The sequence below is a fragment of the Heloderma suspectum genome, chromosome 4 (assembly GCF_057233095.1).
Source record: "Heloderma suspectum isolate Gila_16-S chromosome 4, 16-S_ref, whole genome shotgun sequence".
NCBI lineage: Eukaryota > Metazoa > Chordata > Lepidosauria > Squamata > Helodermatidae > Heloderma > Heloderma suspectum.
The window spans coordinates 230623719-230650284 of record NC_139461.1 but is presented as its reverse complement, the minus strand read 5'-3'; the positions used below and the strand labels follow the sequence as shown (position 1 = coordinate 230650284).

The window sequence follows — 26566 nt, the reverse complement described above, 5'->3', positions numbered from 1 at the left end:
TTAGAAGGACACAGGAGCGTGAGTTGGCAGAGTCGGGGTGAGACTTGTGAATTTCATAAACACCCCCCTATCTTTTCCCCAACAATTCAGAGGCATTTTAATGGTGGATTGAAAGATGGAGTAGACCTGGTAGGGCCTTTTGGAGAGTTGGTTAGGGAAGGCACACTTTCATGAGGGGCTGCAGAGGCAGCATGTTGCATATGTACCATAGGATAAAGGTTTCAGTTCCCCACAGTGGAGGCTGGTGGTTCCGGTGTCAGTGGGGTGGTGAATCCACTCCGGGTTTCAGTCTGGAGCAGTCAGAACTCTAAAGGAGCTATGCTATCTAAGGTGTTTCCTCATCTTGGATAGTTCCTTTGGAGTTCTCAGTGGCTCTGACTGAAACCCGGAGCAGATTCATCACCCCATTGACGTTGGAGCCACCAGCCTCAACTGGTTTCCCACCTACCTACTGTCAGGATTGATTCTGAGTGCAGGGAGATAGCAGCTCAGATTCAGAAAAGGAGCAGCCAGAACTGGGGGAGGCATTTTCACAAGCCAGTTCAGATATGGGTAGGCTAGGCGTGCTTCTCAGGTTACCAACGCCCAGGTGGCTGGGCATGAAGCTTCCTCCTTACCCCGCCCCCCCCCCCGTGAGAAGCAGCGAGCAGGAGGAGGAGGGGATTGAGGACTGTGACCTAAGAGACGCCAGGAGGAGATGCAGAGCTAAGAGGGAAACGTCAGGGGCGGAGCTCAGATGGTCAAACCGGTTAGCAGTGCGTGAGAGGCTACGCAGGGAAGCATCACACGAGGGGCGGGACCTCCCTCCCTAAGTTAGCCTAGCCAGATAGCCTCCTTTTCAAACTGAGGGCAACTTTCGGTGATCCCATTTGAATCCCCTGGAGGCATTCCTTTGTAGCCAGAGAGTCTTCGAGGATTTGCATCTGTAATGAACCTGTGAATAATGAATGAAAGGCATGAGATTGAAGCCTCTCCTTTTGTGTGTGTGTCAGTGCTTAAGGAAAGAGGGGGCCAAGGGAGTTGTGGCACCTGCTGTAGCCAAACAAAGAAACTTTGAAGGCTGAAGTATTATGAACTAAGTAGGAACTAAGCAGCCAAGTCTTTGGCCAGAGGCCTCACAATATTAGAGTTATACCTATTTGCATCTTCCCTATATCCCGGGAAATTGTGGACACAACATACCTGTGAAGTGTCATGATTGAATATGACAGCATTGAGATCTCCACAGTTGTAGTGCTTGATGAGATCTTCAGTGGTGTACGGGGCCTGCAAGCTGCCGGCTCGAAGACTTTCATGTTGTAGCAGTGTTTGGTTCAGAGCAAACAGTACCTGCACATACATGGAAAACAAATACAATTTCAGGGAGAATATTTAAAGTCAGGAGTAAAACACATGCTTGACCATATGAATTTGGGGGGGGGGGGGGCTTTGCAAAGTAGGTACAAAAACATCCAGACTAGGAAGGGACAAAAGCTTCATTCATTCTCTAGGGATTTCTTCTTGCTAGCTGATGAATATTCGTGCTGTCATAGGTGTGCCTGTTCTTTCTCTTCTCACTCAAAGTAATTGATGGTTTCCAACTCCCAACTCAAAGCTTGATCTTTCAGAACAGGGGTGCAGAAACTCTTTCAGCCCGAGGGCCAAATTCCACTTCAAAGAAGCTCTTGGGAGGCCACATTCCGGGGGAGGAGGGTAACAAAAACAAATAGGCAGAACCCCAGGCAAAAGGGGTGGGGGCAAAGCACCAAAACTACCCACATATTTTCACTTACAGGTCTCACTGCCAGTAATTCAGCCTTCTGAGAGGGGTTTCAACCTTTTAGAATGGGGAAAAAGCTGCACAAAGGCCAGGAAATCACCCAATGACTGGTGTTTAGGGGAAAGAGGGAGGGGGCATGGCCTGCTGGGGAACCCCGGAAGATGGATTGGCCCCTTGCCTGAGGTTCTGCACCCCTGTTTTAGAATAATGTTTTTCATCTACTGGTCCTCCCACTCATCCTGCTTAGAAGATGGCTTCCTGTTGGGACACTGTAAGTGAGCCAATTCAGCCTCTTCTTCTTAGATCTGAAGCTTTATTCCTACCTTCATCAAGCAGCAGATAAGTTCTCCCACCCCATACACACTCCCCACAGCAAGCAGTGAAACTGGTTTCTCGCTGCTGTGAAAGTTTGTGCTTCACTATAACCAATTTATTATTATTATTAACAACAACAACAACAACAACATGTGTATGCTGCCTTTTTTCCTCTTGCAAGGAACCCAAGGCAGCTTATATGATCCTCCTCCACCTCTCCATTTTATCCTCACAATAACCCTGTGAGGCAGGTTAGGCTGCGAGCCAGTGGCTGGCACAAAGTCACCCAGTGAGCTTAATGGCTGACTGGGGGCTAGAACCTGGATCTCCCAACTCCCAGTCCAACACTGTAATCACTACACCACACTGGGTCTCTACTATATTGCTGAACATGCTAAAAGATACTCAGCATAGCAGCAAAACACAATTTGGTTTAGGAAGGAAAGATTTGGAGCTACATCAGCTTTCTGAGCCTTTGCTTCTAGTTATGAGAATAGCTGTCCGGCTTCAGAAAAGCTATTAGTCTAGATTCTCTACCGGAGCATACCTTCTTTGTCCCTAGATCTAATTCACTTTTCAACCTGATGAGTATCATATGGTCTAATGACAACTGTACTTGCTAAATAAATTTGGTGTTTGCATTTCCCTGCTGAAGACACACAAGGTAGGGATGTGAGCATTAGTGAATATCTCTGCACTTAAAAAGGTAACCAATAAAAAGGTAACCAATGAAAAAGGTAATCTTTACAATAAAAGATTGGGAACAATTTCACTAAACCATACTGCCTGGTTTGTTTGTTTGTTTGTTTGTTTGTTTAAAGATGATGCTGTTGAGATAACAGCAGCAATTTAAAGATAGCTGACCACTATCTCTCCAACCTCAGTGCATGGCAGCCCCACCATACTTCTCAGCCATATGTGTGGGGATGGCAATGCCAAGTGATGTCCTCTCTCCTATGACCAAATCTCTTACCTTTGAGATAAAACTCAAGATAATTCCCAAGAAACCAGATCAGCCATCTTAGTGTTTATATTATTCTAAGGCACATTTCTAAAGGCATATAAGAATCTTAAAAGATTATGACATACAACTCTGCTGCCTTTTAAAAAAGATTTAAGCAGTACTTTTAACGTATCAGTTTGTAGATTCTTGTCAAATTTATATTTAACAGTATGAAATAAAAATTTGAGGGGGGGGGGCAGGGTTCTGCTTGTCCCTGAATCCCAAGAGTGCCAAAAGCTTATCATATGCATAAAAGTGAGAGCACATGAGTGGCTCACCACAGGCTGAGGACCATCGTGAATGGGCTTTTCACACACTTGTCCCACAGCCACCTTGCATCCGGTGTTACTTGAATATTTCATTCATTTATTTTATTTAAAACGTTTCTGTACCGCCTTTCTGGAACCAATCAAGGCAATCAGAAAACAAAAATCATAAACAATAAAGACAAAGTAAAACGTTTAAACACTGATGCAATGAATCTCTGGGAGACAGCACAGGACAGGAAGGCCTGGCGTGCTATGGTCCATGGGGTCACGAAGAGTCGGACACAACTGAACGACTGAACAACAACAAAAATGTTTAAAACAACCTTAAGAACCACCACAACAATGTAAAAAGCCCTATTAAAAATATGTGTCTTGACTCCCTTCCTGAGCACAGAGAGAGTGGGGACCAGTTATAACTCCCGAGGGTGTGTGTCTTAGAATTTCTGAGCAACACAGGAGAAAGCCCTTTCCTGTATGATTGCCAAGCAGGCCTCTGTAAGCAAGCATGTCAAGTTAGCCAAAGAGATTTTGAAAAACACATCTTCTAATACAGCCTTGTCCAGGCTAGTGCACTCCAAATATTTTGGACTTCAACTTCCAGAGTTCCTGACCATTGGCTATGCTGGCTGGGGATGATGGGAGTTGAATTACAAAAGATCTGGAGAGCACCAGCTTCAGGAAAGCAGCTCTAGTACATATTCTTAAACAGTAGGTAACAGCGTCAGGAAAATAGTACTAAAATGTAAACCTTTTTAGAACGTTCTTCTCCCAATCAAATTTTTTTTCAGAGCTTTTATTTTTATTAGTGCAATATTCAGAATCCACAGGAAATCCTTGGATGAGCTATTTCCTCCCCAGCCTACAAGCCTCAAAGGTAAGAAATCCTTTAAACCTATGCTTTTTGCAGCCTGTTTAAATTAGAGAGATGCTAATCTCACATTTTATGGGTCACAGAAGATGTTGAAGCCTAGGCTTAGACATGTGGGGAAAGTTTTGGATGTCTTAGTAGGACAACTTGCAGAGAGGCTGGGATGGAATGATCTATTTGGCTTCAATGACCTTCCAGTAGTGGCAAATTCAAACTGTGTTTTTATTATCTGCCCTTAAATATACCCAGAATTTTTGCTGCATAGCTGCTTGCTTTTTAGTTTTTTAGTCAACATTCATTACACCTTTACTATAAAGCCACATTTAGTCTTCAATTTTAACCTGTACTCTTTTTAGAAAGCCTGTGTATATGTACATAAAACTGAAATTTCAAGCAAAGAGGAAGTCTAGGAAAAGAGTGGTTTGGGGTTGGAAAAAAGCACTATGTACTGGGAATGGAAAACAGCATCCAGTTAACTCAATAAAAATTGTGGGTGTCAGAATCAAGGACAAAGGTTTCCTTATCTTTCATCATGCTCCCTATACTTTCTTCAGCAAGAAAATACTAGTGTAGCCCTTTATTTAAAAATCCACATTTTTGAGCTGACAGTTTTGGCGGTGGTGATGCTTGAGGACAATGGAGGGACGCTCTCTACAAAATCTCAGGGCAGGATAATAGGGTGTTGGGGCAGATGACTGCACTTTCTGTTAACATAAAGCAAAACATAAAACCATCCCTGCAAGCCCACATATTTCATTACTCAGCAGTACCACTCTGATCTGTTAAAACAAATCAGGAAAGGCCAGTCCAATGTCTTGACATGGATGCAAAACATTTTGTCCTCTGAAAGCCCAGCCAATATGATACATATACAATTAGCCAACAAGGGGTAACAAATCTAAAGCTGCAGTCCTGTGCACACTTGCTTGGGAGTAAGCCTTACTAAACTGGGACTTATACCTAAATAAATGCAGAATACCATACATCTATACCATTGCAACTGTTTAAATAAGTACCTATGTCTATGTTATAGTAACCGCCTAGTTAGATTACTGCAATGCACTCTACATAGGACTTCCTTTGAAGACAGTTCAGAAGCTGCAGCTCGTGCAAAATGCGGTGGCCAGATTGATAACAGGGACAAGAAGGTCCAAACATATAACATTGATTCTGGCCTGCTTGCACTGGTTGCCTGTATGTTTCCGAGCCCAATTCAAGGTGCTAGTTTTGACCTATAAACACTTACATGGCTTGGGACCCACAATACCTGATGGAGCGCCTCTCCCCGCATGAACCTATCTGTACACTACGTTCATCATCTAAGGTCGTCCTCAAAGTGCCTCCTCTGAGGGAGGCTGGGTAGGTGGCAACAAGGGAGAGGGCCATCTCAATGGTGCCCCCCCCAGTTATGGAATGACCTCCCTGACAAGGACCTCCTGGCACCAACACTGCTATCTTTTGGGGGCCAGTTAAGACCTTCCTCTTCTCTCAGGCATTTGGCAGCATATGATGAGGTTTTAATCAGGTTCTGGATTTTTCTTATTGATTGTTTAAAAATTGTTTAGATATATATGTTATCTGTTTATCTGTTTGTATGGATTCTTATACTATATATAATGTGTTTTTAATCTTTGTAAACTGCCCAGAGAGCTTTGGCTATTGGGCAGTATAGAAATGTAACAAATGATGTGTGTGTGTGTGTGTATAGTTCACTGTTGTGTAGAATTACTTGTAAAAAAATCTGCACTGGACTCTAAATGTCTTCAAAGCAGACTGCCATTGTTAAGGAGTTTATATGAAGTACTAGTTTAGGCACCTGTGGAAAATTGTGCTACTGTGAGGTCTGCCCTTTTCTAATAGGTTATGTGCTCTGGAGGAGAATGCTTTTGGCTGCAATTCACAACCAACTGACTTGAGAATAATCCCAATAAAACAAACAGGACCACTTCATAGTTAAATGTATTGTACACTGCCGCCTTTGCTTGCTTGGCCTTAAAATTGTAATGAGATTTGGGATTTGAACTTGATCAAAATGCATTCAAAAAACACAAAGAAAAATTATGACTTTTTCCAATTAGGAAAAGGCAGAGAAACATGCACACAGGTACATGACCTTTGTTCTGAGACATTTCAATAAAAGTCAGTGCTTTGATGGATTTTGACCATGTTAAACTTTAGGAAATAAATATAAAGTTACTTAGAATGCCACCTGTTCCAAGGAATCATGTGAAGCTGCCCATACATCACCATTTTATTGTGCCACAAAAATCAAAAAGTCCCAAATTTGCTTCCTTCAGATAAACAAGACAAATAATTATAAACCTTTTAACAGCTAGTTATCCCCCCCAAAAAAAGAGCATGTGTCCCGCTCCTCAGCTTTAAAATCCTACTCATCGTTTTCTTCATTTTGAGGCATCTTAGAGGATCCATTGTTAGTTCTTCCTCTAATGGATCTCCTCCTCCTTCTTCCCTTGACTACAAGGAGATGCTTCTATTGACTCTGCCTTTTTGCAGAGTCGGGCCATAGCCAAGGTGGGACCAGTGGCTGCTCTGCCCCACCTGGAGCACTGATTTACCCCTACTTTCTAGAGAGAGAGTACTATCATGAGCCAAGATGACCTCTTCGACTCAGGTGGTGAATTTGGGGCAGTGGCAGAGCGAGTGTACACCCACCCTCTGCTGCTGCCACCTGTTCCTCTGTCACCTTTGCACCAGCCAGTCTTTCTCTGCCACCTGTCCACCTTTCTCTGCCACCAGCCTAAGAGTCCTGCTGTTGTTACTTTGCTGAGGTTGCACTCCTGAACAGTGGCCAGCACCTTCTCAGATCTCACCCTGATGTCTCATTCTCTGGGGAAGGTTGTCTACATCCTTCTCAGAGACTGAGTCATTCAGACGAGATCTGAGAAGACTCTGGATTCAGTTGTAGTAGTGCCACCAACTTGCTGCAAGAGGAAAAAGCTGCCCTTGAAAACCAGTTTTCCTACCATGGCAAAGCGATAGTGGCAATGCTCCTATAGCTGAGTCTGGCACTATCTCCGATCTCATCCTACAATGATGTAGGTATCAAGATGAGGCATTGTGGAGCGAGATCTGAGATGGCGATGGACTTAGCTGTAGGAGCACCATGCTGTCAGTTTGCTGGCTGGCTGCAACAGGAAAAAACTTTGTAAAAGTAGTCTTTCCCACTGCTGGAAGTCAGTGGTATTCTTACAACTGAGACCGGTGCTTTCTCAGACCTCATTTCAGTGAGCAAGGGTAGCAACACTGAATGGCAGGTTAGTCATGGGGTGGGGTGGGGTAGGATGGGGGGGAGAAGAAAGCAGCAATGGGGGCTGCAGGTGGGGGTATGAGCAAGCAGTAGGGGGTTGCCTTGGGTGGCAAAGTGTCTTTGGCTGGCCTTGGGTAACAAGGAGCTCTGGGCAATAGGGAGTGTACAGCAGACACATATTTTTAAGGTATACAGGATAGGGCTGGATCTAAAGTAGGGGTGATTTAAGTTCTCTCTAGTTATAAAGCAAAGGAAAAAAATCCTAAATCCATTCTTGCATCAACCACAATACAAAACCTCACTGAATATCAAGGCAGCTATGTGTTTGTGTAAATCCAATAATTCCATTAGCTTCATGAAGGAGGTTAGTCTGCTGCTTTCTCCCTTGCTATCCTTAACTTGCTGCATGCTATGACAGGAGGTTGACGAGCTGTGAAAGCCACCTCGATGAGGTCAGTGTCAAGGAAACAAATTCAGAAAAACAGGTCCAGGGGGAGCCACTTAAAAGATTCCCCCAGCGTCAGAGAGAAAGCCTGTCTGAATCTGACATCCCACAATGAGGAAAGAGTTTAGTTTCTTTAAAGGGACAGTTAAGGAAGCAAAACCATGAAATCGTCTGCTAGAATTTCTGTTTGCAAAATCATGCCCCCTGTTAAAGTTCCTCATAAAAGCCTTTCGCCTAGTTGGTTCCATATGTTTTCAAAACCTCATCATTATTGCTGCTGAAAGGCATGAGTAGTTAATAGGCTGTGGTTTGGCAGTGACCTGGGGAGACCTTAAGACCTTGATTTTTCCCTTTCAAATTGCTAATTAACCAGTTTAATAAAATGGTTTGAATCTGACCAAAGTACTCACTTAAACCACTATGCATCCTACAGTGCTATTGGTTATGAAGCTTGGAATTATATGTTTGTGCCAACAACATGCAGCCATGAGATTTTAGCTGATTTACTGAACACTGCATTTGAGCAAGCAGAAAGTTTCATAAAACAGAAGGGTGAAACCCAGAATCCTATGTACACTCCATTTCCCCTCCTTTCTTCCCAAGTGGAACACAGATCTTTATCCAAAGTTCACTGTGTAGCAACGGATAGGGAGTGTAGTGGACATAGAAACAGTTGTTAAAGTTGCAGTGTTCCTTTACACAACTTCCCTCCTGGATCAAAAGGAACATTTTGCATACTGGATACCACATTGCTGGACAGCCCATAGTCTGTAAGTCTCTCCACAATAACAGCAGGTTCAGTAAAGTTTGAGCTAGCAAGCTTCAAAATGACACAGTCTTCATCACAAACTACTTTCCTCTTTTGAACACACAGTGCAATATGTAAACATTATGTCTCCCCATCTAATAGTTCCATAGTATTATCATCCACTTGAGTGACTGTTCTATCTGCATTATGGTAGGTTGCTGACTTCAAAACAACACAAGTCTCTTTGTCACCCACGTATACAAGAATTTCACAGAATTCTGTATTTTTGGTGCATGCACAATCATTCCGACTCGCAATGTAATTTCTTGGTAAGCCCACAGCTGTTTGTCCAGAGCTTGCATCCTTCTCTACTAGGTTCGATGTCAAACCCTGAGTGATAAAGTCCTTTCTCTGTTCCCCAACAGCATTTCCGCAGTCTCTGTATTACAAGGGTCAAAGAACCCTGCAAATTCTTGTAGGAATGTAAGACAGCTTCTTCTAGTCTAGGATCTTTCCTAACATGGTCAGTTACAGACCCACACTCACTGAAACTTCTCCTGTTCCTCATGTCTAAGGTTTCTGGTAATTTAGCAATGGTAGAAGGAAAATCCCATATTAGGTTAGCCCAAGCCTCAGCTAAACCAGGGTAGGGCAACTCTCTTGGGACTTTCCTCTCAGGTGAATTCTCTTTTGGAACCCTCTCAGTATGGTCTTCCTACAACAGTCTATTTACTCCTGGTTCCCAGTTACTGTGACTGCAAGCCACTTCCCCATGTATCTCCTTTGAAAAGCTTTGAACCATCTGTCCGTCCTTCCATTATTTGTAGCTGTAGTTTCATCTCCGTCTCATATTTCATCAACTTCTCCTCAAACTTGCACAGTGCTCTCATGTCGTCCAGCTTCAGCTGCTCCTGTGCTGTCTTGCCTTTTCACCAAGTTCTTCCTCTCTCAAGCAGTTCTGCTCTCTCAGCACCATATATATTTGGTTCCTGACTAGATCCCACAGGAACTTTGGGCTCTTTTGCCATCATAGACTCTTGCACAACCAGTCTCAAACCCTTCACATCCAGGCCCTCACACGAGACTCCTAAGGCCTGACGCAGCCCAATATGCTCTGCTTTATTCATTTGCACTATTCTTCCTGCCATTTCTCTACTCCAGTCTGCTTCTGTGAGAAGGCTCAATACAAACTTAAAACCACTTGTCTTCGTAACTTTCAGGCATCATCTAGCAAGGTTCTTTGTCACACAAATCCTTGCCTTATTCTAGTAAGTGGTTCTTTCAATTAAATCAGATCCCGGTGCTATCATGCATTAGATTTTTCACCATGTAGTAATGAAAAGTCCAATGCTGCTATTACCAGCCCGTTGCCACCACATGAAGTATTTCTTTTCTGTTACTGTGTACCCTTAAGAATATCAGGGAACCTATATTGCTGCCATATTAACTTCCAGCTACAGTTCACATGCATACTGACCTCCACTAAGCCACAATGGATAAATAACAATGTGTTCAATTTCTTATTTAGTAACAGCATTTCACATTTTTTCAAAGCCAAGTAAAATAATAAAGCAGCACACACAAGGACACAACCCCACTGATGAATCCCAACTCAGTAAAGAAGCCCAATCACCTTCACCATTGAGTTCTGTCACCAGTACAGCTAACCCCAGCAGTAAATTTAATCTTCTGAACTTTAATAAAAACAACAGTTCCCCATTTCGCCACACTGTATACCTTTTAAAGGATATGGCTCCAAGGAATGCAAACCCCCCCCAACACAACTAAATGAGAGCCTAGAGTTTTTTCTCACACACAAGGCAAACATCCAGGCACTCAGGAAAAACCTACACAGTCGTTTTGAGGTGTAGTGAGAATCAGATGTACATGCACATCTGAACCCAGCAATCCACACATACTGATCATTTCGGTCCATTCTAGTTCCTCCTGTATGCCTGGCCCTGGCCATGCACAAGAGGCAGCATTTGTGGACCAGAGTGAGGCATGCCATCAGCACAATTCAGACTTTTTAACATAGGGGTGCATGTTTGTACACATCCCTCCTTTCTGATGCTGTGCTAATGCCATACACTCTGGGGAAACTCTGTGCAGTTACACTGGATTTTAAATACACATGAAATCAAAACAATACAAAGCACATCACACTGGGAGTTTGAAGGCAAGACTCGCCACCTTGCCTAGCAAACTGTACCACCTTTGTCTATCTGCCTTTGAAGAGGTTCCATGGCTCTACTAGCATTTTCATGGCAGTTTACTATAAAGTGATTTGCTCTAGAGATTAGTCTAGAATTACTGAAGTCTTGCATAAAAGTACTTTAAATGGGTTCACAGTGGAAGCCTAGCATGTTTACTCAGAAGTAAGTCTCACTGTGTCTAAGGAGGTTTACTCCCTAGTAAGCATATTTAGGATTGCAGGTTTAAAGCCACTGAAGGCCAGTTTGTACCTTACCTCCTGGGGAAAATAGCAACTTCTGGGAAGCAATTTTTGCTGGGGCTGTAGGGTGAGGAGAAAGGCTTAAGCCCCCTTCCTTGTAGTCCCAATCCTCCTCAAGATCCCCACAACAATTATTTTTAAAGTAAAAAAAAATAAGACATGTTAAATTTTCACATTCTCACATTTAATATTCTCACATTTAACTTCTCTGGCCCTAATTCCTTAACACGAACAAGTCTGCACGGCAGCATTAAGGAATTAGAAACCTTTTCAAGCAAATGTATGGAGCGTTGCCCAATGCCAATCAGTGCAATAAAACTGAAAAAAGTGGGTTTAGGATTGTAAACTCAGGCCTCATATTATTTTTGATGTTCTCCTAGCAAGATCAGATGTATAGAATGACTAGCCAACCTTTTTACCAGCGAGAAAACTTCTCCTGAGAAGGAAAAGGCACAGACGGTCCTCATTTCTGTGCATTCCACAGCCTTGACAGGAAAAGTCTGTGGAGAAGCCCTAAAAGGGAGTCAAACACCCCCCTGATAGTAAGTCGGCGAACTCACTGTTCCTTGTTTCTATTAGTCAAATTGGTATGAAATTTCTAAGGAGCTTGAAGAAATACTTTTGAGGTTAAGCAACAAGGTTCTCTGACCACAAAACAATTACTAATTTGTAGGCAACAACAAGAACAGCTTTACGACAAACATGTTTTCTTCATTGATTTATCCTGTACTGTGTTTGTGTAAGCCAGTTCCTGCTGCTGTTAACCCAGAGGAAACAATGACAGTTTAAATGGTTTAGTTATGGTATCAAACTTAGTGTTATGTAATGATACCTCATAGCTTAATTCTATACATGTTTATTTGGAAATTATGTCTATTGAGTTCATCCCAAATAAGGATGCATAGGATTGCAGCCTTAGGCAACTTTGGATATATGTCAGAAGTTACTACTACTTACTATAAAATAATCCATTGGAAATACTCCCATAGTAATCCTATTGAAGTCAGTGAAATAATCTTGGATGAAACTAAGCAGCAAACTTGCAGATTTTAAACCCAATTTTCTGGACCAGCATTCTACAACCTGATGCCCTCCAGATGTTTTAGACTATCATTCCTATCAGCCCCAGCCAGTTTGGCCAATGTTAGGCATGAAGGGAGCTATAGTCCAAAATATCTGGAGGGTACCAGGTTGGAAAAGGCTGTTGTAGATAGACTGAGGTTGTGGTAGCAAAATGACACTGTATATGCTGGCATGAAGGGTTCAGTTGGACTGCTGTATCACCATCCTGCCAGTTTATGGAGTACAGCTTCAGAAAATCAGATCATTGAATCAGGCACTATAAGTTACAAGGCTTGAACTACTTATGGCAGACTGGACTCTTTCGGTTGGAGAGTTTCCCTTCTCCCAAAGGAAGTCTTCCTCTAACGAAAGGATTATTTCCATTGGAGGAAGACTTGTTCTGCTAGAGAGAGCTCCATCCCTCAGATCCTGCCCTGTATTTACTTACAACAATGTGGACACTACATGGTTAGATGCATGTTGTTGTAGTCACTAATCTACAATGTTCACACATTCAAAGAATGGGAGAGCTCTGAACAGAAGACTTACAATGAACAATACTCCTGAATGGTGGGAGTTTTAAATATGAATTTGAAGACAATCATGTCTGCTACAGAGTAATCACAGAAATTTCTTGCAGGTATACACTGGTGAATATGACTTTGTTTTTCATCTTTTTTTCTACTACTTAATGGCATTGTTTCCCATCAGTTAATAGCATGTATATGCCCTTTATCCTAATTTCTCCAAGCACTCCACAAAATCACACACACTCTCCTTACAGCATCCTTGAAAGGTCCTTATCCTCATATTGTAGATGGAGCTCTGAGGCTAAGAAATAGCAGCTTGTATACAGTGATCCAGCTAATTCATGGCTGAGTAGAAATTTGAACTTGTAAGGATGGATAACAACTCTCCGTTGCCATCCAGGTGAAGTGGAAAAATACTTCAGTAATGTCATATTATATGTAATCAGGGGTAACACACACAAACTTCGCAATACTTATACTACCATCTTCTTAAAATGCTGGGAAAAATTAAATACAGCTGAACAGTTTCTTAGACCCTGATAAGTATCCAGTTGAAGAGTTCAGTGGATCACATCCAACTTTTTCCTGAATCATTAAAAAACAAAACTATTAATCAAAGCTTCTAAGTAGCTTGAACCCTTAAGTGCATAAACTATATCCTGCTGCAGAACAAATTGGATATAGAGTATGCATGACCTTGTAAGTGTACTGTGCTCACTCTTGATTTTATTCAAACTCTTTTTCAACTAATTTCTAAACTTTTGTTGCTCTCCAACAATCAGATGAGGAGAGTCTTCCATTTTAGTCAGGGCTCCAAGCTAGGGATACTGCCAGGTAGACTAAAAACCTATCATTCTGTTTAGTAGAAGAGTGATCCCCTTATGCTGTTCTGTTAGTGACGAAGTGGACTCCTCCTCCTCCAATTACTCCTTCTCCAAGAGAAAATTATCCAACAAAAGTTAACCTCTTTACCTAATTGGTATTTCTTATATTTCATGGCAACTCTGTCCATGCCAAAATAGGTAAAAGTAATGTGACATGCCTTTTTGGAGCAACAACCCACTTTATCAGATTATGAGGGTTGGATTCGATGGTCTTATAGGCCCCCCTTCCAACCCTACTATTCTATGATACTATGAGGTGGACTGGAGCATATATTGATCTATCTGTGCATGCATACATGAATGGTTAATCTATTCAAACCTGTATCTCCATCAAATTTTCAAATACACTATTCTTGTTCTTTGCTGGAGTAGAGTAAAAGGCTTTACCTGCTTAGCCCCTGAAGAAAAAAACAAAACTCTGATTTTTCAAAATGGCCTGGGGAAGAGACTCAGTGGGGACATCCATTTAGATAATCAAATGCTTGGATAAACACAACCACCATTTATAAAGATGACGGGCTTGGGGCATTATAGGGGAAATTGATAACTAGGAATTTCAAACAAGAAAGGTTCTGCAGTATGGCTCACTAAGACAACAGTAAACTCCTGTTTACACAATGGCTTAAAACAATCCAGATTCACTAAATCCATATGGAATTATTTATGCTACTGATTTAAATTTATTTTATGTGTGACTGGACCTCGCAACCACAAATTCAGCTTTTAATTAAGTCAGATTGCATTTTGTCCGCTTCAGTGTTTATCTACAGGAGAAAACAATGCATTCTGAAAAGTTAATGAGTTGACAGTCTTTGGGAAGTCAGGTTTGATATTAGCCAGATTCATTCAAAAGCAATTTACCTATCCAGAGATATCAAAATATGGTTCGATAGCACAATTCTAAAAGGCAATGATGGGTCCATTAAGGCTGCAATCCTGTGCTTTTTTTTTTTCTAATCAAGGGGACTTTCTTCTGATCAAGTTGATGCCTTTAATGCAATCCCAGTAAATTAAATGGAAGTTACAGCTTTAGGAGGTGAGAATGACAAGAAACACAAAAGAATATTGGATTTCACTTCAGACTGGGGCTGTGTGCGCTTAATGTTTTCCATGTCCACCAGTGCAATCTTGTAATATGAATGGATTGTCACCAGTGGGACAGAAGACAACAGGATATAACTGATGTGATACAATGGAAGGCTTTCCGTAGCCTGCACACATGCTTCTGAATTTCTTGAAGAGAAGTAGGTATTCAAGTGATAGGAAAGTTCAGGTAACTCAGCTTTAGACTAGAAGACACAAATAATAAAGAGTGCCTCTGAACATGTATGAATTGCACTCTCTTCAGTACCCACGGTCCACCCACATCTGGATTAGGGAATAAATCTTACTTTCAGGTCAGAGATTGTGGTTGTGGGTTGTGGCATTTTTCTTTTCCAAAGACTATCACCACTTGCAATCTGGGAAAATATCCTTTGAGACAAGAAAGTGGTAGAAAGGATTGTGTGTACAAATCAGCATTAAAATGAATAAGAATCATGGTGTTTAATCATATCCCTTCTCTTCTTGATATATTCTTTCATTGCCTTTAAACTTTATACTGTACTTGATCTATCATCCACTTTTATCAATACCCAGTTGACTCATCTAAGCAGAGTAGATTTCAGCTGAAAGCCCCACGAGACAAACCAATTAGTCAGTTAAGCCTGTTGTTGAAACATCCGTCACCAAGAAGCCCTCTTTGGCAGTCTGCCTGGGAACAAGAAGAGCTATGCCAATGATCAGGTTCCTCCTTCATCTTAAATGTGCACACTGTCACTTTGTAAAAGACCGTTTTCAAAGAAAGCAATTGAATGAATTCCCAAGACCCCAAAACCTTGTTCGTGGAAGCTGCTTACAGCAAAAGTTGTTAACCAGGTTTATTCAGCTTCTTTGTCACAAATGTTAACAGGAGAAATATGGGAATATCATCCTCCAACAGTAAATGCAACTAAAATCCAGCAACAAATGAGTTGTAAACTAAAGGGGTATTGTAAAGAAAAATATAATGACTGCAACACGGTCGTCCTCCTACAGAAGACCTATGAAAGGGAGCTGCACAAGAACATTCTTGTATACAGAGGAACTTCTGGGTGGCTTGTGCTTGCTTCACATTATCCTATTGATGAGTTATTTTTGTATGCTGCTCGTACAAATCAGAATAAATGTCATAGGGAACCATGACTTAGACGGCCCATCCAAAGATTATTTCTGGATGGTCTAATTTCATCTGCTAAGAGGAATGGTTAGTCCATGGGTTCTTTCCTCCTCACAATTAACTGAGCCAAAGTCCAAGGTCAGCACAAACACTTTGTTGCCACTTGGGCTCACAAAACAACAAGCTATCTCACCTAGGGCTGTGCATTGCTTCAGTGCTGAATCTAAATCCTGAAGCAAATTGGGGAGCTTTGGGGGTGCCTTGGTGCGATCCAAAGCAAATCAGACCAGCACTGAGGTGCTCCGACGCAAAGCGGTCTGCTTTGGGGATTCAGAGCTATTCTGATGCCTTCTGAAGCCCAGACAGCCTGTCTCCAAAAAGTAACAACTTGAGAAAGATGAGGGAGAGGAGGAGGAGGGAGTGAGTGAGTGAGCTTCGGTGAATGGCAACTCTAGTTGCCATTTAGGGCTGAACGTAACCCAGCAGTCTCCAATCAGTGACAGTGGTGGAGGGGGAGGGGGAATACTGGATACATTGGAGATCAGCCTGCATTTGTTTCATTGTGAGACAGAGAGCTGGTGGTTACAGTTAGAGAGAGCTGTGTTGGTTAGTTGGCTAGATATGTGGTGTGTGCGTACGCACACATGTGTATTGCACAGCAGCTTTGTTCTTATTCTTTCCCACCCAGCTCTTTTCAATTCAACTATTTCCTTTTCTAGATAATTTATTTAAAACATTACTTTTTTCATTGCCTTGCCTTGTTCTTTGGCTCTCTCTCCTCCCCCCTCTCCCCGCCCCCTTCACAATTCAACTTTTTCTTTGTAGTTTTCCCTGTCTTTCTTGCTAGATCCTTTTTAAAAAAACCATTTTTAAAGACGTACTTCTTTTCCTTGTTCTTGATTCCCCCCCAGCCCCCCCTACATTCCTCTATTCCTTCCCTTCCCATTTTTGAACTTTATATCTTTTCCCTAAACCAAAACAAATTAAAAACCCATTTCTTTGCTTGTAGATAGTTCTGTATTTGCTTTTCTTTTGCTCATATGTGTCTCTCTGTGTGTGCTTGTGTTGTGGTCAAGCAAAGCACTACGTATGTCCACATTTCAAAATACAATGGGCAATCACTACATCTATTATTTAAATAATACTCCATTGTATTATGGAGCAACCAAAGCAACCAAGCCCAATATGAGGCATCTTCAGGGTCTTGAATCTGTTGCAGATTTCTCCAACATCCCTACTGTTACAATCAAATAGGGATGTACGAAAGTCACTTACCTGTTCGCGGATTATGTTGATGGTGGGGGGGAGGCGTTCTGTCCCTCCCCCCGGAATCCTGGCCGGCCAGCTCCGCTCTGCAGAGATTCTGCGGAGCCGCCGGCCGGCTCCGCCAGCAGCTGGACATCTGGCCGCTGGCTAGCAGGGATGCAAATGGCGACGGCCGTAGCCGCCGCCGTTTGTGTCCCTGTAGTCAGCCGTGATAAGCTACGTAAATGTTTACGTAGCCTATCACGTCTGACTTAAAAAAACAAACTAACAATGCACGTACACAAATGGCGGCGGCCATGGCCGCCGCCATTTGCGTTCCTTATTTTGGCACGTCTTAGTCTACGTCAAGATTTACGTAGACTAAGACGGCGAAAATAAGGGGAACGCAAATAGCGTAGCGGAACATTTACGTAGCCTATCACAGTTTTTTTTTAAAAAAAAACCTAGCCGTGACAGGCTACGTAAATCTTTACGTAGCCTATCACGTTTGTGTTTTTTTTTTACTTGGAAATGGCGGCGATGGCAGCCGGTCGGAAGACCAGCCACCGCAGCCACCGCTGCCAAACCGCCACCGGAGCCGCTGCCGGAGCCGCCACCGCCTGGAAGATCCGCCCCAGGTAAGTCTCGTCCCGGGGGGGGGCGGGGGGGCAGGCCGTTCCACCACCGATTTCGGGGGGCCGAATGCACTGGCATTCGGCCTCCCCGAGATCCGTGGCAGAATTCTCTGACATCCCTACAATCACACAGAGTACTTGAGAGAGAGTAAGAAGGAAGTTATATGGATTTAGAAAAGATAGAGCTAGGCACATTAAGCTGAGCAGACTTTAGAAATCCAGCAAATTTTTATCACCCAGCAGTTGCATGAATCAATAATCTCTTAAATCCAAGATGGCAAATTGGCAGTCCACAGCCTAGATGCCAACTTTATCTGGCCCCAGATTACCAAATTTAGTAGTACTAGGGGAGCGGGGTTATTTGCACTTCAAAGAAACCTACAGAGATTAAGGATGGCAACCTCCTCCTAATCACTGTTTAAACACCTAACTTCTCTGATTAACCCTTTATGACCTCTGGTTTAAATTTCTGAGAAGAGCACATTTTATCTGTGCCTAACACAAAAACTACTGGGCTGAACTCTCTGAACTTTGGTAGGTGGAATCCCCTCCATGGGGGCTGACGGGTATCCAAATTTCATGCACTTCTGTGGAAACAGTGAAAAGTTACAGTTCTTTGCTTTGAGAGTTTTTGTTGAAAAAATCAAATTTCACCTGCATCTAGCACGAACGCTACTGGGCCAAACTATCTGAAGTTTGGCAGGTGGAATCCCCTTCATGGGAGCAGACAGATCCCCAATTTTCATATATTTATCATGAAAACTGAAAAAGTTATGGCCATTTCTGTTTTCCAGTGCAAGTCAATGGGAAAACATCAAATCCAAATGATGCGGATATCTGACTCTTACTAAGTGGATGGGGTCTGAATTGGTCTGAAGCAATGTGGGGCTGTTTCAGAAGGTCCAAAGTGGCATCTGAAGCAAAGCGGGGTGTGTGTGTGCACGGCCCTAATCTCACCTATATTGTTTTAAAGGGGCACCCCTTCGTTCAGAACATTACAGCTTTATAGGGCAGCCTTCCTCAAACTGGTGCCCTCCAGATGTTTCAGACATCAACTTTCATAAACCCCAGTCAGCATGCATGCTATATGGTGTAACATCTCTGAAGGCATTTTGAGGTAGAAGCTTCCTGTAGCCTTGGATGAGCACTGTAGTACATAAACAGATAATCCCCCTTGCCCCCAGATATATCTGTGTTCACTTCAATAAGTCAGCCTTGAAGATTCCACAGCCTATGACTGGTCTCAGTCAGCCAAACAGCCCTACTTGAGACCAGTGAAAACTGAAGAACAGAGAATATTAGCATTGAAAACACGCTACATTAGAACTGCTTAAACCACAGGGTCTCAAATATGATTGCATGTAGCCATCGGAGTCTTTTGATACCACTACAAAGGCACAGTGTCAGCTATCATTCATGTGCTATGGTTCTGCCTGAAGACACAAGGGAAGTTGACTCAAGCCTCCTCCACATGTTGTATTCACGTGGAAATGGAACAATGGAACTGCACCTCACCCACCGATGAACACAAAGACCCTGCCTCTGGTGGCCATGCATTTGGTGTCAGAAGAAGGGGCTCTGCGCATTTACAGATGCGCATGCCTTGGGGAACCTTTCCTTGAGCGGCACCCTGATCAGCCTGAGTTTCCACTCATGTGGAAGAGGTCCTTTGGGTGTGCATCTGTACACTCTTAGGGTGCCTGGATAATGGCACTAAATGCACAGCTGCTGGAGGGCATGGCTGGTGCATGCATCAATGTGCAAGGGCCATGCCTAGCAGCCATAATCCTGCTGATTTGCTGTGAAAGGCTAGTCTAATATGCACTGGGTGGTGCATTACAGCTTCAGAGTGTGCCTTATTTCTGTTATTCTTGTTATCCTTGTACCCCGAACAGTGTCTTTCTGGTAGCTTGTAACAGAATCATATATTTATGTAAGTCATGTTGAGGGGCTTTATCTCAGGGATTGAGCACATGTGTCCATGTACAAGGTCCCAGGTTCAATTCCTGGCATCTCCAGGTAGGGCTGAAAAAACCCCTGTCTGAAACCCTTGGGATCAACTGCCAGTCATTGTAAAACAAAGAAATTGGGCTAGGTGGACCAACGGTCTGACTGAGTATAAGGCAGCTTCCTATGTTCCTACGTTATGCTTACAAATAGTATGGTAAAACAAACAGTCTGGCCCAGCCTGGACCTAGCCTGCATCCTAAGTGATACACAACATCTTATCATTTAGGCCATCTTGGGTACCAAAGGGTCAATCTGGGGGGAAAGGGCATAAAAGACACTATAGTAGCCTATGGTCTTTCTGTTCCAGTTCATCCGTAGGTTGAGAGACCTCTGAAAACCACACTCAAAAACCACACCTTCAATCCTTGAATATCTGCCTCCCACTCTATTGGGCTTGATCACTCCAATAGCTGTGGCATATTGGTGAGATAGCATATTTGTTTATCTATTAATGCTAGGTTTGTTATTTAATCAGGATTGTAGTGGCCAAGAAGTATTTTCCCTATGTGTGAAGTGCTTTTAACTGTTTGCATTCCATGAGTTTTAAACTGCATCCTAAGTCCTTTGAGCCAACCTGGTCCATCATATGAAACCTGGACCATCATCCCCATCCTTTGGCTGGTAAAAACAACTAATAGATGGCATTGTTTGGGGCTAATGCAATGAAAGAAACTCTGCCAGGAAGGAGTGATTCCCTGGGGTATCCACCTGCCTGTAGTATTAACAACATACATCACTGCACGCATCCTTGGATACCAGGCAATATAATATCCTATGGTATCCTGTGGACTGAAACAACAGAGTTCCACTAATACAGCCAATAATCTGATTTAAACAACTTTCAAACACTTTATCAGGGATGCAGTTTGGGGTTTCAGTGAAAGAGTTTTAAGTAATGGGGAGGGACAAATATTCACAGCAAGAGTTAAAGGCCTTCTCTTGCATATATTTGAATTGCCAAAAACTCATTTTAAGAGCATGTGTTATGGCTACTTCATTATACCGCAGAATAACTAAAAATCTAGATGCTTCTGAGGAGTAATCTGAAACACAGGCGGTGACTCCACATGCACATACACACACCCTGGAGGGACTGTGGAGCTGTCCTTCTTGGACTGCTTGTTATCTAAGATTGAAAGTATATGCAGGTTCATTACAATATGTATTGAAGGGATCACAATGTTGGGAAAAGAAAAGGAGTGTTATAATCCTTTGCATATCCTAGCTACATGGTAAATTCTACACAGCACAGAGGTTTTTCTTAGCCCTGTGTTAGATAAGAAAAGGTTTCCTACACACCTGCCGTGATCAAGGCTGGAATCTCTCTTGATGCTTCCTATGGGGGAAGTACAAAATTAATCCATCTCCATGTGGAAGGAAGCACAAGGCCGGAATAACCGCAAAAAGCAAGAAGGGGAGCCCACTTGATGCTGTTATTCTTCCTGGAACAGGGACAGACTATAAATGCAAAACTTCATAGGATTTATTTTCCTATGTAAATGTTTCTTCATACGGCATTGGCAGCACACATTTTTTTGACTTTGAAGTATGTTAGTAAATCCAGAAGGGCTCAGTGCCAAGGAGAAGTGAACCACGTGGGCCTGCTGAAGGCAAAAAGGATTTAACTTTGTGGGGTGGGAGAAAGTAAATTATCTCTATTCATTATTAAAATTACTAATTGCTATTTAAGATGAATTATTCAGAAACCCTATTAGGTGTTTCAAGAGGCAAATAGGGGACTCCAAACAGCCCTTCCCCAAACTTGGTCACTTTCCCCTACCAACCCCACCCTCCACGCCAGCTCTCCTGCAATGATTTTGCCTTCCTTTTATGTGCATCACTTTGCTACAACCATGATAACTACATCCATCCTAGTTGAAGCAAATGATAATGAGCCTTGTAAACACATACAGACATCACTTGCAGGTCATCATAGAAGCAACTGCCAGGCACAGCCTTAGTAGCCTGAAATGCCTGCCACTCCCAGTCCAACAAAATGGCTGAACAAAGAACTATACTTGTGGCAAACTAAAATAAGTCTGAAAAAATGTGAGGGAGGACTGGCTAAGCCTGCATGGCATCCACATAAGGCAAGAAGAAGACAGGGGCAGATGCATTCTAAGTAGTGGACACTATAGCAGATACATTCTAGAGAAAGGCTGCACGACGTGTGATTCACCACATCAAATGAAACCCATCAGCCACATATCATGATCAGGCAGGTTCTTTGACAGCAGCCCTCTCCCCTAGTTATTGAAGTCTTTGGCAGTCAGAGCAGAGAGAAAAGCTTGTCAAGAGACTACTGAGAAAGACATTACATGACCTATGTAACAGCAGCCAGTCACTGAAATTCAAAGATTTCTATTATCAAACTCTAGAACAGCTAACGGGGGCAATCATAATTCAGACAAAAATCAGCCTGATGCAAAGCAACCACCCTTGCTTAGGGGCATCTAGCAACAGATAAAGTTACACCATTGCGCTTTCTAACAGAATCCTTTAGGGAACCCACTGTTGAGCATCTGTTAGTATGTAAAGCTGTGATGAAAGCACTTTCCCTTGGCACTCATATTTCTTTCCTTCTTTTTTGAAAACCCTAAAAGCCTCCTTCCTCTAGTCAAAAGCTGATGAATATCTGTTCAGGGTAGAGATGAAGCTCCTCAATTCTGAACCCTAGCAAAACAACATGCATTCTCAATAGATCCTCCAGAAGATGAGAGTACAGCCCTAAGGAGCACATTAACAAGAAGATCAAACTGTTAAATTTACAGGCTACGAGAATAATCCCTATTAAATGGGGAAATTGACTAAAAATGTATTAACCTACTAGAACCCTTCATAACTATATTAGAGGCTATAACTGTGATAGTTCCAGTTCTTTTGACTGTATCCAGGCTCAGACTAATTGCACAATTTCAATTAATTTATCTAGTTTTTAAAAATTTAAATAGCTGCAGGAGGGAGGCAATCAGGATCAGGACCTCAGTGCATGGGGACACTACATTTCCAATGAAAATCTGCTGCTATTTAAAAATGTAGACACATTAATTGCAAGCATGCAATTAACATCACAACTATTTGGCCATTATGTGCCACATAATATTTATGATGATAAAGGTCTTAACTGCATTTAACACAACCTTAATTGCATTTACTTGGAAATCCCAGTGAAATAAAATGTATCACAAAATGTTTTGATGGTCAGGGTGTTAAGTAGGCGTTTCTAGATTTATTGTAACAAGTTGTGTAAGTTCCAATAAAATAGTGTAGGAAGTTCATGGAGCACTAGGAGTATGTTCTCCCTTATAGATATTTGGGAGAAAAAAATATACATGCTCTTATACATGTTCTTCCTTATTACCAATTCACTTTTCACAAGTATGGCAGAAAACAGGTGCTCAGCTTAAACCTGAGTAAGATGTAGGTCATTTTCCGTTAGGCTAGCCCTTGATGGTGTAATGCCTGAAGGTCATGGTTCCTTGCTTCACTGTGCCTTGGACAGTGAAACCTGGATGTTCATGTTGTTTTTATCATTCACCACCAAGCTTCTGATACTCTTTGAACCTGTTGCCTTTGGCGTCTTGGTACTTTTAAAAGGCTTGGCGGATTTTCCCATGACAACAGAAGGAGAAGAGAAAGGAGGATTACCCCGATTTTTTCAAGGGATTGGCTTTGGTGAGCTTTGGTCTGCGCAGGACTCTATGAGTGAGTGCACTGCACCAGTATAAGTTGCTTCACAGAACCTACTTCCAGTGGGGTGGAGCTGGAGTGAACATCATCTGACTGGCAAGGGCTGCTCAACCAATAAGAGAGGCTTCTCCCACCATCCAGGCTTTCCCCCCTTTCTTGTTTGATAAAATTAATCTCCTGCTCTCCCCGGCCCCACATTACTTACTCCCTTAAAGCAAGCAACAATCATTACCAGAACAGGGTGTTCTCTTTGCCTTGAACATGCCAAAGCTCAAACAATCTCTTCCTCTCCCCCACCCCACATTACTTACTTCCTTAAAACAACAAGAACACAGCGTTCTCCGAAGCTTTGACATCAAAGCTCCTAAATGCATTTTTTCAATTCAAGAGAACTTCAGTAACTTCTGGAGTGTGCATTTCAGAAACAAGCTTTATTGACCACAATGGAGTTACTTCTGAGTAGACACACTTATATTTGTGCTGGGAAAGGCAGGGACAGGAAACAAAGGGATGGGAAACCCGCTCCCTTTCTAACTCAATGCTGCACAGGATCAGATGATTGAAGGTGGAAGTAGTTGCTTCCAAATGGCAATAAACCAAACAATGGGGAATCGCAGCATCGAGGTCATGCTTTACAGCCTGTAGGGAATTAGTGCTTTAAAATGTGCTATTTCGGGGCGGGGCGGAGAATCTCTGTAAATTCTGATGTGTGCATTCAGGGGACAAGCCTCATTGACCACAATGGGAATTACTTCTGAGTTACTCCTGAGTAGACACTAAGAGCTTTGTGCTGGGAAGCACTTGGACAAGAAACACTGGGACAGGAAACACCCCTTGACTGGGGTCACAGTGGAAGGCACACCCCTGGGCAGGGCTAAAATACCCCAGGAAAATGCAGGGGTAGGAGCACACAACTATACCACAGAGAACTCAACTTAAGGAAAAGAATAGGAATTTAAGCAGTCGCAGGAAATCCGGGTTTTCTGTGATAAGCTCTGGGATGGCTGCTGGATGGCCACAATGTCATGTATCCCTAATGACCTCCAAACGCAGCCAGCTTGGAGTAAATAGCTCATAGAGACACCCCCCGGGTCTAGGATCCTAGCCTTTGCTAGGGATGGTGGAAAATTCCACCGCGGACCCAAATGAGGCCGGATTCTTTTGAATCTGGCCTCTGGAATCTGTGGTGGAACAGATCACTTACCTCCGCCTCCTGAGGATTCCCTCCGGAACAGCACGCTAGCTCCGGACTGCTTGCAATATGGTAATGGAGCCACTCCGGAGGATTCCAAGGGGGAGGAATGGATCGCCTCCCCCCCCCCCAGCGGACAATGCTGCGGATCGAACGGTAAGCAATCCTTCCTTCCCTAGCCTTTGCTGGACCAGATATTCTTCTGCTTCTCTTACTGAGGTGTTCCAAGGTCATTTCCAAGGCTGTGTAAATTGAACCTGTTTCTCTGATCCTGTGCTCTGCCATTCTTGAAAACTGATCCTATAAAAACTCTCACTTGTTCTAAATGTTGGTAGTGTTCTGTCTCTTTCTTTCTTTCTCCTTCCATCCCCCTCATCACCACCATCTCATTTCTGAGGTAAAATGTATCCTCAGTGTCTACTGCTGAAAAGACTATTCTCTGTCTCCTCTGATTCCTTGCCTGATTAATATTGATGTTCTGTAAATATGTACACATGTGGCAGAAAATTGGCACATACTGCCATTCTCAGAAACACTTCATAAATTCTAACCATGCTGCTCCTTCTACAGCTGTACCGTGCAGGAAATACTCCAGAAAAACCTTCCAGCTGCAGACTGCTTGCGTTTGGAAAAGTATGGTGAAAAGATGTTGAAGGAACTTTAGTACAAAATAGTTTTGAGGGTTTTATGACACAGAGATATATCTCTGGAATGCCAAAAAGCCATTTTTCTTCACCTGTTCTGTTAGCTGCCTCTCATATTATATAGCCAGACAGCTATCCCTCCAATATACTAAAAGCAAATTAATTATCTGAGTGTGGATCCTTATGCAGCAAAAATGGTACTTATCCAGGCATAAGAGGGAGGCATTGGCATGCTTGGGGGAACACCAAGATGTGTAGAGAAATACACATAATCTTTAGAATCAAACCTGTAATGGAGAGGGAATTCTCCCCCCGCCCCAATACTCCATGATGGCTGAGCATGTTCAATATGTATGGAATGCTGGCTGACTGTTGGGCACAGTTGGGGACAGAAAACAGATAGATGGGGAATGGTGCCAACCAAGTATCCTGGAAAAGGACATAGCTAACTGGCTGGAACTCTGAACAGGAGCATTCTACACTGCAACATTTTGTTGCAGGTTCCACATGTATTATATAGTTCTGAACTACTTCACAAAGATATACTGCATACTATTCTTATAATCATGTGTCTTTCACTTTTCTGACATCAAAGAGATTTCCTCATTTGATAAGCACAAATTGGCTCAGTAATTTGTCAAGTTATTATTCCATTATTGTTTATTTATCAGCATCATTATAAAATTTATTGTTTCATAGTATAAATTAAGTGCTAAAATAAACACCTATTCTACCAGAAATGAATATGTCTGTGAGGAACCATTTCCTAGTCTTTGGTCAGATTTCAACAACAACATCAAAAATGGTGGGCAACCCAGCTAGCAGTAAAGTCAAATACATGAAAATAGCAATTGAATAAAGAGCTAACCCATGACAAGTCCATCACAATCCAGCAACCATAATAGTGAGTACTAATTACACCCCAATATTACCCATGCACAGACGCACCAAACAATGCATGGTAACAGAGGAAAACTCCCTTGATAATATCTTGCTCAGTATATCACCCTCTCCACAAATGCAGCACCCTTTTCTGTTTCTTTTTTAGATAGATCTGCAGCAAATTTTGAAATCAGATGAACAGAACTGAACAAAATCTGCAAGTTTCAATACTCCATTTATTGCTAAATGTTTTGTTTTTAAAAATGTTTTGTTTTGTTTTTAAAAATGTTTTGTTTTGCTTTTAAAATGTTTTTGTATAATATTTTATATTCTGTATGCCTTTTTGATGGCAGCAGCTTCACAATGCCAGTTTTTATTCGTACACCATTTTCAGGAAATTTTTTCACACACAATCACTTTAAACTCTGTTTCTTGAATGGTAGCGGCAATAGAGTTCAGTAGACT

General features: G+C 42.4%; 1 protein-coding gene across 1 annotated transcript in view; it reads right to left on the bottom strand.

Moving 5' to 3' along the window:
- The window catches only part of TRABD2B (TraB domain containing 2B), a 381394-nt gene that overhangs the window by 131988 nt on the left and 222840 nt on the right, over positions 1-26566 (bottom strand). Inside the window, exon 3 of the mRNA XM_084848270.1 lies at positions 1183-1329. Coding sequence (XP_084704396.1) covers positions 1183-1329 — 147 coding nt within the window. The remainder of the gene's footprint in view (positions 1-1182; positions 1330-26566) is intronic.